General features: G+C 40.4%; 1 protein-coding gene across 1 annotated transcript in view; it reads right to left on the reverse strand.

Moving 5' to 3' along the window:
* NLRP14 (NLR family pyrin domain containing 14) overlaps positions 1 to 19390 on the reverse strand; it is a 29388-nt gene that overhangs the window by 8840 nt on the left and 1158 nt on the right. The window contains 8 exon segments of the mRNA XM_075547719.1: positions 528 to 698; positions 3478 to 3591; positions 3593 to 3634; positions 6258 to 6269; positions 9674 to 9844; positions 11740 to 11907; positions 15928 to 16098; positions 17237 to 18833. Coding sequence (XP_075403834.1) covers positions 528 to 698; positions 3478 to 3591; positions 3593 to 3634; positions 6258 to 6269; positions 9674 to 9844; positions 11740 to 11907; positions 15928 to 16098; positions 17237 to 18833 — 2446 coding nt within the window.

The following is a 19390-nucleotide window of genomic DNA, read 5'->3' on the forward strand; positions in this document are numbered from 1 at the left end:
GAGCTAGATTCTTTATCCAGAAATCAATAATTCATGTTATACAAGCAAAAGTTTATCAATTGTTATAAGTTCAAAATAAAGAAAAAAAGTTTGAAAATCTAAACTATATTTAACTGAACATAAATGCTTCTATACAAAACATAGAATGATATCTTATTAGCTTGAAAGCTTTTTGAGAGAAGAGAGAGCATTTTCCAGATAGAAGGTAATTTAATAAGCAAAATTAATTCAAGAAAGATGGAATATCTGAATAATGATTGAACATGGAGGGTCTAAAGAGCATACTATTTATTTACTACGCACACTGCCCCAGGCACAAAGTGGGGAAGGCACAAAAATGTGAAAAATCGCTTCTATACTAATGAACATGCAGCACATTAATTTAGATATACAGAAGTCAGGTTTTTAATTGTGAGAACAGTTTACCTTTCAGCCCGTTACTTTTTATCCTCTTCCTATCTGTTAAACTTTCAACTATACGTGATAGCATTTAGGGATCATTTTCCTGATGGAGACTCTGAACTCACCCGAGGCTCTGAATGTGGCAGCCTGGATGCTTCAAAGCCTCACACAGAATCTTCACTCCATCGTCCTGTAAGTCATTTTTCCCAAGGTCCAGGAGGCTCAACTTTGAGTTGTTAGAAAGCACAGAAGCCAGATCTGGACAACATGCACTGGTGAGAGAACAGTCCGTCAATCTGCAAGAGGGAGAAAAGGAAGCCTTTCAGTTGAGGTTCAATTAGTTTCCTCCTAGGAGATAGCTCCAGGTATTTGAACCTGTTTTCTCACTCGTCTCTATCTACAATCTGTGTGTGGAATTCCGTCTTAGCTGTCCAGCACTGCTATGAATGAATACCACACATGAGTGGATAGCTTTAACACATTTCTTTTCTGTAAATGTTGCTGCTAAGGGCCATCAAATCAGTTCTGATCCATAGGAACCCTTGTGGGAAACTAACACTGTGGGAAATAGAATTGGGACTTATTCCCAGACTGGTGCGGAGGGAAAATCTGGAAGGCCAGTGTTCCACGGTAGGAAGGCCACCACTCTGGGAGTTGGAGATACAGTCCGAGTACACGTTCCTGCAGTAGTCTATATCATCTCCGCAGTGTCTCCCCTTAAATTGTGCTGCCTGAAAGGGAGCAAATGGTTGATTCTAGCTCCCTATCGATGCAGACATTCCTATTGGGTCCATTTCTCCTACCGCAGCATAAATCCCTCCTGTACCTTCCTCCTATAGCAGATGGAACTTTACCCCCGATGCCTGGATTCAAAATGTTTGCTATAAGCCTGAAATTTTGGCTATATTAATTGGATCATGAAGTTTTGCCTTGACAGCTTTCAATGTATAGAAAATAACCACTTTGCCCTGTGACTCTTTTAAGTTATATATAGAAAACAAAAGGGGGATTTGTGGGGAACAGATTTCTCCCAAGTCATCTTCCCCAAATATATGTTAGACTTAGGACACTGCTTGCAGCTAATGGTAAGTGATTGTCCAGTTACCTCCCTGAAGGCAGTCGGCTGCCAGACTACTGTCTGGTCCCACCACAGTAGGGCCCCCGCTCCCTGCTGTTAAGGAGGGAGCTACTTCTCCTAAAGGCTTGCAGTCATCAGTTTGGTTTCTGTAGATAGGGTGTACACCCTACTGATAATGGTTTCTATGGAGATCAGAGAACAAGTCAAACCTGCACAGTGACACCCAAAGTTAGGTTGCCATTCTGAATCTAGGATCTGCCCATCTTGTAACATGTATAGCCCCAATCCCTCCTTCCTATTGTTTGTATGTCCCTAGATTCTCCTCCTCTCATTGCTGTATAACCCATAGTGCAACCCCTTCCTGTGATGTATGTAATTAGTGGGCTTGCAGGACCCCCTAAGATATATAAGCCTTGGTTAGCAATAATGATCCCTCTTGGCCTCTGTTCGTCTCTCCCCTCTTCTCCATCCTCGCTCCCCTGCTCCTTTTCCCTTTGCCCTTCTTCCTCTCCCGTCTCCTGCCCTCTGGTCTCCCATTTCCACGTGGTCCGCCAAGTGGGGCTGAGGTGAGCATGCTACCATGAAAAGTGTCTGACTCCATTATTTCAACCTCTCTTCTATCTTTCATGCTCTCTATGACTTTATTATAAAAAATACAAATCATACAATTGTGCCTATCGAACCTGTGATTAGTTGTGGGGGGCTGGCCTTTCTCCCACAAACCCTATGTACAACAGAAGGGAACACTGCACAGCCCCGAGTCATCCTCACAATTGTTATGTTTGAGCCCATCGTTGCGGCCACTGTGTCAATCCAAACATGATGTCCTCCAGGGACTGGTCCTTTCTGATATTGTGGCAAAATAAGTGAGATGAAGTCTTGCCTTCTAAGGAACATTCCGGCTGTACTTCTTCCAAAACAGATTTGTTTTCAGTCCATGGCACCTTCAGTATTTTTGCCATCACCATTATCCAATAATTATATATATATAATATTTTCATTAATATTTATAAACAATTATTATAAATATTATAATTTAGGAGGCATGAAGTCCAAATCCAGGCACCAGCTCTAGAGGAAGGCTTTCTTTGTCTGCCAACTCTGTAAAACATCTTAAATCTACTTTCCATAAATACTCGTGCATAAGCCGAGTTTTTCAGCACATTTTAAATGCAGTTTTTGTGGTAAAATTAGGTACCTTGACTGAAATTCAGGTCGGCTTATACTCCAGTATATGCAGTACTTGTTGAATTTCTTTTATATGTCCAAAGAGATTGATTCAAGATACAGCCTACACTAATAATCCATCATTAACGTATCAAATAAAGACAACCCATTCAAAACTGGGCTTATAACCACTGACCTAGAAAGTTAGGAAATACAACACACAACTCATACTCTTATCTGGCAAGGAGACACAGTTCAATCCACAACAAATGTCCATGATCTAACATTACTAGCAAGTGGGCTATCTTTCTGAGCAAAGGAAGCCAAAGGTATAAATAGTTTTTCTTGAGAACCATTCTTCTCGATCAAGATATGAAAACATATTTCTGCCAGTACTAAAAAAGCGGATATAAGCTTTCTCAAAGCACCCACAGGCATCTGCGCGTCCATTAAATGTATGTTTGAAATACCATACTTGATCAAAAGGCTGAGAAATGATGCATATGTTTGAAATAAAGCTTTCCAGGAAACTCTCAAATTGTTCTGTACTCAAAAGACAAAATCTTTATGTAAAAATATATTTATCCCAGTTCCTATTTTTGGGTTACTTACCTGAGAATATTTAATCAATGATTTAATTATTCTTGGTTTTGACTGTCTGCTGTTTTAAATCTGATAAGCAGACTTCTCCAGCTTGTTTTAGGCAAAAGGAGTCAGAAAATCAACAGTCTCCCCCACCCCCAACAGATATTTAGCTATAAAACATTCTGTGTATATTTCTCATGACCCTATAGTTGAAGCTAAACTAAAGCAAAGTAAAACAAACAAACAATTCTAAATCCTAAAGTCTGCAATTTGGATGCCCCAAAGCATCACACAACAGCTTTGTTCCATCATCTTTTAGATAATTTGACCCCAGATTCAGATGTGCCAGGCTCCAGTTGAATAGAAGTTAAGAGATACTCACTGCTTAAAGAAGTGAACAAGAAGAATAATTGAGGCCATTGAATCATAATGTTAGTGAAAAAAATATTGACTAGATACATCACCGTCCGCAAGAAAAATGAACAAATCTGTCTTTGAAAGAATATAGCCAGAATGCTCCTTAGAACCAAGAGGGTGAAACTTTCTCTCCCTTATTTTGGTCACATTATCAGACAAGACCAGTTCCTAGAGAAGGCCATCACGTTTGGGAGAGGGGTAGCCCTTCGAGCTGGACTGACCCAGTGGTTGCAACAATAGGCTCAAAAACACCGCCCGGACAAGGCAGTGCTTTCTTCTGCTGCACCCGGGGTTGCTGTGAGTCACAACTGACTGGATGGCCCCTGACAGTCAGTGAGATGAAATGACGAACTTCAACCTGGAAGAAGAACAACTGGGGGAAGCTGAAATCTTTGTTGTGCCCCCAGAGATGTATAACTTTGAAAAAAACAGATTGCATAGTAGGATAACCTACCTACTTGTCAACATCCCAGGTCAAACACCCTTTTCTCCCTCTTGTCTCCTAGGGTGTCATACTTGGGAACCTTAGGTCTGCGACTGGATCTCAGTTCTCCAGAACTTTTCTTAGGCAGATCAAATACTAACCTTTGGACACAGTGCATAATGGGAGTACCCCGATACTGGAGTAGCTACATGAAGTAGAAGAGCAAGCAAATGGAGTAAGAGAAATCAAATAAAGGAATATTTACTCTTAATGCATATAACAAAAGTGACCACTTCGATCAGGGAGGAAACTGCGGATATGCCATAAATGATTTTGTGATAATAGGACCCACATAGGGGAAAGTCAGTTGTCAATGTGCCATCAAATCAATTCCAACTCATGGCAAGCCTTGTGAGAGGGCTGGACTGCCCTATCGGGTTTCTAGGCTCGAATTGGTATGAAAGTAGGCTGCCATGTCTTTGCTCCTATGATGGTGCTCAGGATTTCACTGCCAGGGCTCCTAATGAATAGAAGATTACATAAGTGAATATTTTAAAACATTCCAAAAGTATTTCTAACTATAACAAAAACATTGTAAGTCATGAAGAAAATAATGATTCTGCAAGAATTTTCATTTTTATCTTCTAAAAATGACTTAAAAGTTAGAAGTCAAGTAACAAGCTAGGAAACTTATGCATAATGCATATGTGATATAGATAACTACAATGAGCTCTTTCGGATAGTCAAAAACAAGATATAGTAGAAAAGTGAGCCTGCGAAGCAATTTCTAGAAGAACAGTATCTAAGAGCATGTGAAAAGATGAAATATGAAATAATTTTTAAAGCTACTTTTCAGCTATCTAATTAATACTGTTTTAGATGATTGTGAGTACCTCTATAGGGTCTTAAATACATATACCCTTAGTCTCCTGCCAAGAATATAAACAACTTTTCTGGGAAGCAATTCATATCATTAAACAAAATAAAAATTTGACCCTTCAAGTCCATGTCTAGGAAATTCTCTGAGATATGAGCAAATGTTTTAGAGTATTATTATTTTTGTTCTGTAGTATTCACACCTTTCACTCAGTTACGGGCCCAGACTATGGTGTTAGACAGGTGGCCCTTAGACTTGAGTCTACCATTTTATTTTTTCATAAGTTTAACAGTTGTGTTGACATATGTCCCATACTATACAACTCAATGATTTAAACATATTAAACCACTGTTGTAAAACCATCACCACAATCATTTGAAGACAATGTCCTCAAGCTGATAGTCATTATTATTAACTCCCCATTTGCCCATAATCGTCCCTGCCATAACCCTAAAAATCTCTTAATCTAGTTGCTGTTTCTATAGACTTACCTATATTGCATTTCATACAAAGAGAAACACACAATGCCCCACCCACCCAAAACAAAACACAGAAAAACCTCAATCCAAAAGAAAGCAGAAAACTAAACTAAAACAAATGAAAAATTGGTCGAGAGAGAACAAATGATAAACCCAAACCAAACTCACTGCCACCAAGTGGATGCCCATTCATAGGGACCCTATGGGACAGACAGGGTAGAAGAGCCCATGACTTTCCGAGACAGTTTGGTTTTTGTTTTTAATGAATAAGAACTTTTTCTGTTAGTAGTTTTCTAGATATAATATCCACATACCAGGCATTTCCATAGTTAAGTCACTTTTAAAAAGAATTGTAGATACATCATCACAATCAGTTCTAGGGCTCCCTTCCCCTCCAGCATTCATTGATTGCTCCCGAATTCCTCTCATCTTCCTCAAACCCCTGCCCCAAATAAATAATTGCATCAGGTCTTGTATCTATACATCCACTCCTTCTGTACTTCATAAACTGGGAAACCTAACAGAAACAAAAAATAGACAGAAAATAATACAAAGATATAAAGAAAAAATTCAAAGATATAAATAAAAAGTAAAGAGTAAGAAAGAAAAGACCACCAACAATAGTTTAAACAGCGGAAGAAGAAATTTCTGTCATGGAAAAAGTAAGAAATATTTCAGCCTAGAGCAAACTCAGGTTGGGTCAAGAGGAAGGTCAAGTGGTCGAGAATCATATTATACGGTGGTTGGATCCACCATAATCGAGCTTACATTAATCTGTCTGATAGTAAATCTGTTCTCATCCCTTGCCTGTGTCCAGAGGGCATCTACCAGCGACTTAATCTCACTAAATACTCTCTGTGCAGGTGAATTTGGGGCTCTTACGTGTCCTCCTTGGCCTTCTACCAATTGGGTGTTCACAATTTAAGCTCTGCTTCTTTCCCCTTCGTCCCATTTGGATTCTCTTACATGTCAGCTTTGGATTTCAAAGGCTGGTGTGCTTCTTTGATATGGATTTAGTTGAAGCCTCACTTTGATGGCTGCTTCTTTGAATACAAGTCTGTAAGATCCCAGCCACTATTCCGGTCAATCAGTAGCTGGCACCACCTGCTCTCTTCAGCACACTGTGCTGTAGCGCCCTTCTCGTCAGTGTTCTCTTTATGACGAGGAGTATCAAGCAGGTCTCTAAGAGCTAACATCCTGGATAGGGGTTAAAATTAAGTGGGAGCCCAGAATTCATTTTCCAAGACTAACTTTATAGAAGTAGAAAGCCCATCTTTCCCCCATGGAGCAGCTGGTGGTTTTGAACTCTTGACCTTCTAGTTGGCAGGCTAATGCATAACCACTACGCTGTCAGGGCTCCTGAACAATTGTTAAGGTGTTAACTTTTAACCTAATTACATAAATTAATTTTCCTGTTCACCTTGATAACACGGCTGTTCACATGCCTGGTGAAAGGAGATTATCTGGAGGTTGAATCCACGTGGGGATGCTGCAAATGGATTTCTGGCTACTACAAACCAGGTGCCCAGAATGTAAGTGCAAACATACTCCCCTGCTCTGGTCTTGGGTTCTAGTATTTACAATCCGTGGATGACACAAGCTGATATGCTTCTTCCGTGTGCACTTAGCTGATACCTCTCAGAAGGCTACTTGTTTTAAGACAAGCCTATAAGGCCCCAGATGCTATTTCTGCTAGCCTGGCACCACCTGATTTCTTCAAGACACCTTTCTGTAGCATCCATAACTTCAGTGATCTCTCCAGGGGGCTAATAGGACCACTTGATACGAATGAATGGTTCTTAGGTTTGGGCTATAATTAAGTGTGAGCTCAAAATCAATTCATATACCTATGGTCTACTTTAGGGACATCAGTATCATTTTACTGGGGAACATTATCAATCCTCCCCATGAGGCACATGGAAATTCTATCGACAGTATCGTTGTTAGCCAATGGTATAGAAGTCGAAAGGCTATTGAGAAAAGGAAAGTAGACATATAGAACAGCTTTCAGATGAAAACGCATAGATTGTTGGCTTGCACGGATTAAAACGTAAGTGACTGGACACTATTGAAAACTATGGCCTAACTGAGAAGCATCGGAAGTTCTGTCATCCTTCTACGCCCTATACTCTTCATGTGCTCAAGTACTATGCCCTCTACCATCGATTTGATTCAGACTCACAGTGACTCTATGGTTTCTGAGACTGTAAATCTTTATAGGAGCAGCCAGCCTGTTTTTTCCTATTGAGCAGCTAGTGTGTTTAAACCACCAACCTTGAAATTAGCAGCTTAACGCCTATCACCTAGTGCCACCAGGGCTTTTTAAAAATCATTTTTAAATCATTCATTTAAATCATTTTAAATCAACTCTTATCATAACCCATCCATACATCCACTGTGTCAAGCACATTTGTACATTTGTTGCCATCATCATTCTCAAAACATTTGCTTTCTACTTGAGCCCTTGGTATCAGCTATTCATTTTCCCCCTCCCTCCCTGCTCCCCACTCCCTCATGAACCCTTGATAATTTATAGATTATTATTTTGTCATATCTTCCACTGTCTGATGTCTCCCTTTACCCACTTTTCTGTTGTCTATCCCCCACAGAGGAGGTTATATGTAGATCCTTGTAATTGGTTCCCCTTTCTACCTTACCTTCCCTCCACCCTACCTGTACCACCACTCTCACCACTGGTCCTGAAGGGATCATCCATCCTGGATTCCCTGTTCCTATCTGTACCAGTGTACATCCTCTGGTCTAGCCAGATTTGTAAAGTAGAATTGGGATCGTGATAGTAGGGGTGGGGATGGGGGGAGGAAACATTTGGGAACTAGAGGAAAAGTGGTATGTTTCATCATTGCTACACTGCATCCTGATTGGCTCATCTCCTCCATGTGACCCTTCTGTAAGGGATGTCCAGTTGCCTACAGATGGGCTTTGTGTCCCCAATCTGCACTCCCCCTCATTCACAATGATAAGATTTTTTGTTATTTGATGCCTGATACCTGATCCCTTCGACACCTTGTGCTCACACAGGCTGATGTGCTTCTTCCATGTGGACTTTGTTGCCTCTGAGTTAGATGGCAGCTTGTTTACCTTCGAGTCTTTAAATCCCAGACACTATATCTTTTGATAGCCAGGTTCCATCAGCTTTCTTCACCACATTTGCTTATGCACCCACTTTGTCTTCAGCGATCGTGTTAGGAAGGTGAGCATCATGGAATGCCAGTTTAATAGAACAGTGTTCTTGCATTGAGGGAGTACTTGAGTGGAGGCTCAATGTCCATCTGCTACCTTAGATCTATTTCCCCATCCTCATATATAAATATACTTACATACGTGCAAACCTTTATTTAGACTTCTATAAATGCCCTTTACCTCCTAGTTCTTTCCTCTATTTCCTTTTACTTTCCTCTTGTCCCACTATCATGCTCAGCCTTCATTTGGGTTTCAGTAATTCCTCTCAGTTACATTACCCTTGCTCAAGCCCTAATAGGCCTCCTACATCCTCCTCACTTGTTTCCTTGTCCCTGAGTTTATTAACACCATTTCCTTTCCTCCCACCTCCCCCTTTCCTATGTCCCCCGGGAACCATTGGTCCCCTTGTTTTCTCCTCCAGATTGTTCATCCAGCCTATCTTATTTAGACAGACCTGCGGCAATAATGGCAAGCACAAAAACAAGACAGAACAAAGCACAACAACAAAAGAAAGCAAAACAATGACAACAACAACAAAAATAATGATAAAAAAATATTTTTAAAAGTCTGTAGTTAGTTCAAGGTCTGTTTGTTAGCCTTTAGGAGTGTTTTCCAGTCGAGTCTGATGGGGTGCCACGCCCTGGCCACAAAGTCTACTTTTGGTATTCCCTGGGGACTTCGTAGCTCTGTTCCCCTTGCTGTTCTGTTGCATGCTGTGAGTGTTTTGCCTCGTTATGGTGGGGTCAGATCGGGCACAATTCCCACAGTGTCTCCAGTGTTGGAGGGCTTCTTAGTAGTACACTGAGTTACCTAGAACTAAGGTAGCCAGTTTGGTCTCAACAGGCACGATTCTACAGATAAATACATTTAGGAAAAAGCCCAGCATGGAGTAAGAGCAAAATCCCTAGAAATTCCTAATGCCATCATGATGTTTAAAATCATTAAAGGTAACAGTGAGGAGGAACAAGCGACAAAATATATTCATTATATTCCATATTAAACATTAAAATGTATATAAAATATAAGAAGTACTAGACACTTACATAAGTCTCTGTAGAATACACCGTGGATGTTTCAAGCCCAAACTAATACGCTCTACTCCACTATCTCCCAAGGCATTGTCTGCCAGTGATAAATGCTTCAGGCTTTTACTTTGGATGAGCACGGAAGAGAGATCCACAGAACTTGCCACCATGAGGCCACAGCCTTCAAGGCTGAAACACAAAGACACATGGGAAGAATGAGTTCAAATTCATGCTTCTCTTCACAGTCACTACATACCCTCAAGCCCAGTCATCCCCATCAAACTCAATTGCATTATAAATACAACAGCAGCTGGGAACAAAATGTGATTAAACAAAGTCTAGGAGGGAAGAGAAGTTTGGGAACTAGATAAAAAAGAATGTGAGAGGAGAGGTCACAATGGTCATTATACACATGGTGAATGACATTACATGTGAATATGAATGAAACCAAATATTGGAATGCTAGAAAAACAAGAAGACAGTTATATGGCTGGGAATGCCTGTGTGTGTGTGCGTGTGCGTGTGTGTGTGTTAGTCTGGGCTGACTAGAGAAACAAATCCAAAGTCACTCACATGTATGTAAGAAAGAGATTTATATAAAGAGCAACTTTATATTAAGAAAATATCCCAGTCCAGTCCAGACCAAGTCCATAAGTCTGATCCAAAATTAGCCTATATGTCTGATACCAGTCTATAAATTCCTCTTCAGACTCATAAACCACGTGCAATGATGCTGCATGCAGGAAGACCACAGGCCAGTGGGTGGAAAGTCTTGTGGATCCAGTGGTGGTGGAAGCATCTCATTGCTGGCAGGGTCTCCACGTGGCTCCTCCAGCCCCAGGGCTCTGACTCCTTCAGTGTAGCTGCACGTGGCTCGTCAACAGGAATGTGTGGCAGACAGAGTGTGTCTGGCCTCCAGCAAGCTATTTATGTCCTTGTTGATCGCCAAATGATGTCATCAAACTGCGACCTGATTGACAGGCTAACCTTGACCGTTTTCTCAAATTCAGAGTAGGCTGTGTAACTGCTACAGTGAGTGTGTGTGTGCATGCATGTAGAACTTCATTTGCCAATGACTCAATCAAAAGGGAAGTTAAAAGCTGAGACTAGTAGTATCACATTGACCTCTGCACACGCTCCAGCAAACTGAGGAGGTGGATTAGTTTGCATCTGGGTCCTGCTCACAAATTATCTAACAACCTTCCTGGTGAGCTGTACACGGATTTCATCCTATAGCACCCAATGAGATGCAAAAACAACATTTCTAACGGTATGTCAAAACAAAGATTAGCAGCAAAATGTCGTTAAACGGACAGAACAATGACTTCCTACAACAGGAGCCACGGACTCCAAACAACTTGATTGCTCACGATGTTTTCAGAGCTGCCTGATTATCAGACCAGGAGAAGTTGTTCTCTTCTTCTTCAGGGGACCCTTTAGTAAATATTTACAGTGAAATAATCACATCAACATGAGTGATTGTGCATACCTGCCAGGGTGTCAATGTTCCAGGCTCAGCAATTGAAAGTTTTCTGAAATGCTTTATTTCTAAATTTTCAAAGTTCTTACAATAATTAGGGATACACTGAAGGAAAATCAAGGGGAAAAAAGTACCAACTTCTCAATATTTTGATTGCCCACGGCATCTAAAATCAGTAGGGAGAATAAAGCATCAAAGTGGAATTGTACAAAAGTTAAACCGCATGATGTATGCACAAAACAGATTAAAGTACATAGTCAATTGCACTCCTCATAACTCAGAGCATGAAACCTAAAGCAAACAGAATACTAAAACTTTTCCTACATGAAACATTAATATAAGCCACGTAAGGCTATTAATTGCTCCCCCCAAGCCACCCACACTGGGAAACCCCCCAGTCTTAGATAACACAGTGTTAGAAGATTACTATCAAGCACCCGGGTTACTGGTACAAGAAGGCCTATCAGCCGATCTGTACAGGTGATTTCCCACTCAAAAGTCTGAAAAGTGGGTTTAATCAGTGAACGACACGGTCAATGTCTCAACTGAAAAATTCTTTTTGGACCTAGAATAGTTTCCATTATAATCAATAACAAAGACTTACCTCAGACTCTGAAGTTTGCAGTTTGGGTGCTTCAAGGCTCTGCATAATGACCTGACGCCAGTATAATTTATATCACTCTTTTTCAGGTCCAGATGCATCAAGTTCTGGTTCTCAGTCAAAGAACGAAAAAGACTCTTGCAACCATCAGGGAAAGAAACACTTCTCAACCTTCAGGGAAAAATACACAGAGGGGCTGGTGTTACACAATCATTCCTCTCACAGGCTACTCTAGCTCTGTGATTTTGAATCCAATTGTTTATTATCTAACTATGCTGCCAACTCTTATCTTACTCCGGGTTTCTCCTTTCAAGGTATGGCCAAGTGAAATTACTTGCTATGACTCTGTAAGTAAAGGGTAGAGTACTCTAACCCAGGGATTGGCTACCTTTGCTATTCCACTGCGTTTAACGAAGAGCCATGTAAGAACCAGGAACAGGTAACCCCCAAGACCGTCGAAAAACAAGAGCCACCAGCAGATTCCTGCCTGAAGTGGTGGAGGCAGCAGAGACAGCAGAGAATGCAGCACCAAGACCGAGTGGCAGGATAGAGGAGCTGTGCTGAGACCAGGAGACAGAGCGGTGGGCTTCCCAGCCCTTGGAACATGTAACACCGAGTGCCTTCAGACAGGAGGCTAGCTTGCAGAATAGGGTGCCCTGTGGCCATTTATCAGTGCCAAAGGAGGCCAAGCGGGGCAGAGGGCAAGGACCATGCTTACCAGCATGGTTAAAAAGAGGCCCTTCAGACATAAAGGACTATATCTCCTGAATGCTTTCTGATCCTAATCCTGTCAGCATCCCTAATAAACCCCATAATAGTGAGAACTGTGCGTTCTCTGCAACCATTGCAGCAGGTTCTTAAATTCAGCAGAAAAGTAGAGTAGTGTGGGATGTGGGAGGTTGGTGTCAGAGTCGGACATAGAAGGTCAGAGGCTAGATGCATGTCAGATCTCTCCCTCAAAGGCATCTGCATTGGGCAGATGTGGAGTTGGATTCTCTGGGCTCCTTTTGCCGGTGGAAGAGGTCAGACATGGCCCCCCACCATTTCCTCACAAGGCCAGGGAATACAATCAACTTTCAGACAGTTCTGAGAAAATTGCATTATAACTTAGCCGTTCCATTATATGCTGACAAAGGACATTTTTAACCTGGAAGGCAAAATAGGAAGGCCATACCAGGAAATGGAGAGGAGCCTCTTTAACTTTGTAATCCCAGGATTGGTTCCCCCAAATAATTGAGAACATTTCAACATTAGTTCACAAAACTGAAGTTATCAATAGGAGTCCATAGTTGATATCATCTATTTGGGATTTATCATTAGAAAAACACAGGATTGAAGAGTATGCCTGGCCATCCCATAACTTTATTATATTTACAGATAGCCCAAAGAAAAAGGTGAAGTTAAACTTGCCATTGTAATAATTCATATTTTCCACCTAATTCCATCTGTGTCAGCTATGTCTGATTCTTCTATAGAGCTCTCTGCAAACCTTACATGGTCCTACAGCTCACTAACTAGTCCCAAGCTTCCTTTAATGACAAAGTGCCCCTCCTTTTACCCCACTGTCTCCATCTCTGGACACTCTCCTAGCCAACAGCACAGGGAAACAAAGGTTTTACCCGTTTTGAACACTCACCATCATCACCTAGTGAAAGTACCTAATGTATTCAATAAATACAAATTAGAAAGATGATCTCACTTGTAAGAGGAGAGGAGGACCTAAGTAAATAAGGCCACAATAAGGTGGGAAAAACGAAACAGCCTTATAATGTCTCCTCCACCCCTCCAAGGTACGCAGACCTTCTAAAAGATGACAACTTACAACTCAAACTGAGGCATTAGCTATTAAGATTTAGATTGGTGAAAGACAGTCTAGAGACCATGTATGTGGTTGGTAATGTGTGTGTGTGTGTGTGTGTGTGTGTTGCGGTGGTGGGGTGGGGGTGCAAGGTGTGTGTATTCACGGCATGTTGTTTGAGAGCCAGTGTAAAGAGCTCCCAGGAACCTCTTAATCACAACATACACTTCTTTCCAAGGCCAGTCCTCTAGTTGCTTGAACTCTAAAGTCAGAATCCATTAGAAGCATTATATTCTAAGGAAAACATTTGGTAAGAAGCCTGTTAAAAGAAAATGAACATTTGCCTTCGCCACTAGCCGAAACAATATCAAGCATTTGCTCCGTGTTCAGTCTGCCCTGCTGAGCTCCTATTGGACTCTCATTGCAGAGCATTGAAGACAGAGGGAAATACGGTTAGTTCACTTCCTACTGGAGACACACACACAAATCTATCAGTACTTAGAAAAGCAACAGCACACACACAGAATCTATGGTAAAACCAAACAGACTGCAAATAGTGGGAAACTTTTTAGAACGTTCATAGATTGCTAGTGGGAATACAAAATAGTACTGGGGAAAAGCGCTAGAGAGTTTCTTAAAAAGTTAAACGTACTTCTATGATCCGACAATTGTACTACGGTATTAATAAAACAGATGCAAACATTAGCTACAAAAGAAGACTTGCCCGAGAATGTGCATGACAGCCTTATTTGTTAAAGCCTACTGTGGCAGTTACATAATCTTTTGTCAATGAGTGCAGGGGTGGAGTCCAGCCTGTCAATTGGGTCAGAGCCAATGTGGCCTCTGTGTGGGCATGGCATTCTCCTGAGGATTCTGGGAGCTCCTGTCTTCCTCCTTGGAGGTGGGGCACTCTCTGCTACACATTCCTGATGACAACCCACATGGAACGACACGTGGAGACTCCCCGTCAGCACTGAGATGCTTCCACTGCCACTGGATTTACAGGACTTTCTACTCAATGGCCTGTGATCTTCCTGCATTCGGCATCATTTTATGGTTGTGTGAGTCTAAAAAGGAACTTATGTACTAATATTGGACAGGTGGGACTTATGGACTTGATCTGGACAGGGCTGAGATATTTTCTCAGTATACAATTGCTCTATGGTATAAAGCTCTTTCTTGTACACATATGTCTATGAATTTGTTTCTCTAGTTTATCCTAACAAACCCACAATTGGAAACAACCCCAGGGCCTATTAAATAGAGATGGATAAACAAATTGTAGTACAGATGTACAATTCAATGCTAAGCAGTGACACAAATTACTGAAACATGCAACATGGAAAGAAGTTTTAAAAACATTTGTTATGCAAAGACACATACAGAAATGCATACTGCATGAATATTAATTTTCTGAAAACAGATAAAATTCAACTTTGGTTTTAGAAAATTTGAAAGTGGTTGTTTAGGACTGTTCAGAATGAGAGAATTGACCAGAAAGAGATTTAAGAAAATTTTTTTGTGAGATGAAATATTTCTCTCTTATTTTGGATGTTTAATAAATTTATACTGTTATTGATTGAACTATTTCAGCCCAAAATATATGTTGTAAATTCTAACCTCAATGCCTATGGCTATAATCCCATTTGTGAATGAGGTGTCTCTTATTATGTTAATGATGGAGGATTAGTGTACCATGAATTTGAGACAATCTCTTCTGAGATACAAAAGATTAAACTACAGGCTAGGAAGCAGAGATTGGGGAAGAGAGCTGCCAAGCTACTTGAGCACTGCTCAGGCACAGAAGTTAAGGAGACAAGGATATTCCGCTAGAGCCAACCAAGAAACTCTTCCTTTAGAGCTAGTACCGTGAATCTAAATCTATAGCTTCCTAAACTGTGAGCCAATTTCTGTTTGTTTAAGCTACCCATTTGTGGTATTTCAATTATAACACCACTGGTTAACTGTGAAATACACAATAGCTAAAATTCAATGAACTGAACTTTTAGCAGCTGTGCACTGATCGCATGTTATTTAGTCTTAAATAAAAATAATAATTGGGGAAAGAATGAAACATGCCAGTGTTCTAGAACATGTCTTTAAAAATATTTTGTTGACCTGTCTGGAATGCCTTAGTTTTGAGCCCTTCGTCATTTATATAATCCCCAAACTTCAAAAAGGTATGAAACCAGCTACTAGGCTCTTTTGGCTCTTTTCTAGGTCAAGTTAGTTGGGCTCCTGTGTCTCCAAATACTTGTTTCATGCTATTACACTATTTTAGTGAACAAATTCTAAGTATCAGCTTACTGTTGGTTTCTCCCAATAAGCAGGCGTGGGAGTAAAACAAAGGAAGGTTGAGATAGCTCTATTACATTTTCTAATGCCACACTTACAGTAGTCTTTGTAGTCGACAGTCTGGATGCTGCAGTTCTCTGTAAAGACTCATCACTGCTAAAGCATCCAGGTGGCTTTGGAACAGGTCCAGTTCTTTCAAGTATCTGTTTCTATGAAGCATAGAAAAGAGGTCTTGCCAGCAATGAGTAATGTGATCATGATCTAGTCGCCTCAATAATTGGAAAAAGAAAAGACCAATTAGTCAACTTTAGCCCAGGCAGCCTAGAAGACCTATGGGGATACAAAGACACCTTGGACATGGCGAGGATCTGCAGTGCAGCTGTAGTAAGGGCAGTCTACCTGCATTCTTGGCTTTTGAGAGAGTTTTTTGTCATTCCTCCAATGGTTCCCCTATGCCCCATCCATCCCATACACACACACCACCACCACCATAACGCCTCCCCCCCAAAAAACTCAAGAATTTATGATGAAGAACAAAATCTTCAGATAGCCAAAGAACCAATATAAAAAAGAAAAACTATATGACCTCAAAGAGTAAGATTAGAATTAGGTAAACATTAGGATTAGGTAAACATTAGGGGACAGTAAATTAAAAATCCACAGATGTTGAGCCTCAGTTCTATAACTTACTAATCAAGTCAATTGACTCTAAACAAGTCAATCAATTCTCTGAGTGCATATTTTCTATAAAATAGAAATCTCATCTCCCTTTATAGGGCTGTAAAATATAATAATTTATTTAGTGAGTTAGTGAAAGTACTCTGTAAACTTAAAATATATATGAAGAGGGATTTATGGACTAGTCCACTTCCGACTGCCCAGACATACACATCAGAGATGAGACCTTTCATAAAATGAAAAACAAAGGCTAACCTACATCTAGGCCATGGGGAAAGTGAGTCAGGCCATCAGAGTACAGCAGTACACAGATGACAGATGTATGCCAGGTTCTGCAGGAAGAAATTGCTGGTTCCTTATTATCCTGGAGGATATTAAATATACTAACTAATGTGGATGCAAGATTACACGATCACATGATCCACTGAGGTGAAGTACTCATTCCTAGCTGTTGGGAATATGGCCAACTGATAGTTCCCGGATAATATCATCTCCTGGCACTGCTTTCAGGCAAGAGAGTCATCTTACACACGTTTTTACCCTTTCCGCACCAGCAGCTAGACTGGCTAATAAGTTGGTTAAATGCTTAGCCTCCTAGCATAAAGGTGGGACAACTTTGAAGGTTCATACTGGCTGTTGGACTTCAGCGAAAGAAACTCCTTTTCTTGAAGAAAATCATCCTTCACCCCACTATAAATGACGTCCAGGGAACTGACCCAATACACTTACCAAATAGAATCTCGGGGCTTGAAGTCCAGCATCTTCTCAAATGCGACAGTCACAGTTATTTTAATTTTCAATAAAGAGTTGCAGTGCTTAAGGCAAAATGAAGACAGAAGAAGATCGGTTTTTCCACAAATATTAATGACAATATTTTGGAAATGACTCATTGCTTGAATTATAAATTCTTTATCTTGAGTCTCAAACAGACAGTGAAACAACTCGAGAAATCTCGACTGTGGTGGAGGACACAGATTGTTTCCAAGTGTTTCCACCCAGTGGAGGAAATCCCATTTTATTAGCTCCAGTGACATGGTACAGTTAAAAATGTTCTCCAATTGTTTTACTATTTGTTCATTCAGAAGGCCAAACAAAAAGTATTTCATTTGCATCAAATGGGTGTTTTCATAAGTTTTGCTTTCAAGTAATTCCTTTAAGTTTTCAAAGGACTGGAAAGAATATTTCATGGTTTCCCAACTGCCTTGCAACATATAGAACATTGCTGCAAAAAACTCCTGAACATGTAGATGAGCGAATACGTAGCAATCTGAATACGCCGAATCCTTTTGAAAAATATTAGTGTCCAGGAAAACTGAGATATCAGATGGTTTTAAGCCATGCCTTTTGAGATTGTCCTTATAAAACACATATGTCATATTCCATATTCCCATGGCAGCCAAGTGACACATGTTCTTCAGTGGGATTTGGCCAGGTAGACTAGGGCAGCTTCCATCTGCAGGAGTGAGCAAGCTACCGAAAAAGCAAGTAAATAGAGATGTGGTGGTTTGGCAGGTCAAGGTGACGTTAACTCCCTTCTCCATTTTCTGTGTCAGAGCAGTACAAATGATCCTGCACACTAGGGGGACTTGGCACATGTTCAAAAGTATTTCATTGTTTCTTATTGCGGCGAGTGCATTGATGCCCCAATCTTTGCTTGCACAAACCTGGGAAATATACTCATGCATTTCATTCTCAGGCATTCCCAGGAGGTGTATAGAAACATGAGTCTTCAACAAAGATCTTAGTTTCTTATAAGCTGTGCTTCTTGTTGTCACCAGTAAGGAGGACTCGGGAAGCATCACCCTCCTCAACAAACTACTCATCAGGAAGGACACGGGTTGTTCAAGAGTCCAGTTATTGCTCAGTTCAATTTCAGGTTCCTCAAAAGCAAAGTTCAGTTCATGAAAACTATCAACAATAAAAAGGAGATTCTTTGGCTGGAACAGAATCCTTTCGATGGCACCTTCTCCCATTGGCCAATCCTTTGATATAAGTTGAACAAAGCTCACCTCTTTGAGCTGGTTAATTTCTCTTGCATTGAGATAGAAAACATACAGAAATTTCTGCTGATAGAGATTGCCCTCTGCCCAATCTAACATTACCTTCCTCATCAGAAAGGTCTTTCCAATTCCAGCAGGCCCATGCAGCACCACGGTCACATGCGGCTTACCAGTTTGGGGATCCACATCAAACAACTGGTTCATCAGTTCTTGGAATCTCTGAAAAATTTCACCACAGAAACTTGTATTGTCTCCAAACAAATTGTTCTGGTCCTTCATGGTGCCGAATTTTTTCTTTATTTGAATTCTGTATTCTATTCCACCCTCTAAATAAGGATGAAGCAGAAGAAACAAAGCAACAACAGTGATACATGTGATAAAAACAAATTCTTTGAATTGCATTTGGTGTTATGAACAAGAAATAATATAGGCTGAAATAAAATGGAAACCAGTTTAAATGAGTATGTAGATAAAATACCTCGGTAGATTTCGAGCATGCATTAGAATTAGTGAAAAGCAGAACTGACCATGCAGAATGAATTTGCAATGGAAAATTTAAGTTAGATTCTCTCAAAATTTTTTCTCCTTTCTACCAAAAGAGAATATATGTGTGGAGAACAGAGTCATCAGTTATTATTTTTTTAAAGGAGCAAAATTAAATATAACAAGGAAGAGCTAAGAAAGACTTGGAGCTACAGGTGAAAATAACTTACTGTGTGCAATTAAAAACTTAAGAGAGATCAATGCTGAACTGAAGTACAGCTTGAAGAGTGTCTTGAAGTGGAAAATGCTTAAAAGTTTCCAGAGTACAATGAAAACATAGCTTCATTATTACCTAGATAATTATAGTTCCTTTTGACCACAATTTATATATTACTCAGAA

The sequence above is a fragment of the Tenrec ecaudatus genome, chromosome 4, assembly GCF_050624435.1.
Source record: "Tenrec ecaudatus isolate mTenEca1 chromosome 4, mTenEca1.hap1, whole genome shotgun sequence".
Lineage (NCBI taxonomy): Eukaryota > Metazoa > Chordata > Mammalia > Afrosoricida > Tenrecidae > Tenrec > Tenrec ecaudatus.